The sequence below is a fragment of the Aplysia californica genome, unplaced genomic scaffold, assembly GCF_000002075.1.
Source record: "Aplysia californica isolate F4 #8 unplaced genomic scaffold, AplCal3.0 scaffold00246, whole genome shotgun sequence".
Lineage (NCBI taxonomy): Eukaryota > Metazoa > Mollusca > Gastropoda > Aplysiida > Aplysiidae > Aplysia > Aplysia californica.
The window spans coordinates 462,273-462,621 of NW_004797516.1; the positions used below are offsets into that span (position 1 = coordinate 462,273).

The 349-nt window shown below is 42.7% G+C and overlaps 1 protein-coding gene across 1 annotated transcript in view; it reads left to right on the forward strand.

The window, feature by feature from the left end:
* Positions 1-349, forward strand: part of LOC101858413 (tRNase Z TRZ1) — a gene marked incomplete at its 5' end in the record, with an annotated part of 7,307 nt that continues 6,958 nt past the window's right edge. The window contains 1 exon segment of the mRNA XM_005100390.3: positions 1-206. Within this exon segment, the coding sequence (XP_005100447.2) occupies positions 1-206 (206 nt within the window).

Consider the following 349-nt stretch of genomic DNA (forward strand, 5'->3'; position numbering starts at 1 on the left):
AACTTGGATCTCATGCCTAAGGAGGCCCAGACTGTCAATGTGGGTGAATCTGATGGTTGGCTTAACATCGGACAATACAGTGTCTTCGCCTGGAGTGTTTCTGGAGTAGAAAGCTGTATTGTGATCAAGTCAGAAGATGTCCATATTGTTTTTGATATGGGTGTTGCTGTTCCAGAGAGCGTTCGAGGCATGAATGTTTTCATTACGTAAGTAACCTAGAATCTAGATCTAGATCTAGATCTAGAATCTAGTCTATTCTAGCTTCTAGATCTAGATTAGATCTAGATATCTAGCTAGCACTTCCCCCTGTTCTTTACCCCCTCCACTCTCTCTCTCTCTCTCTCTCTCT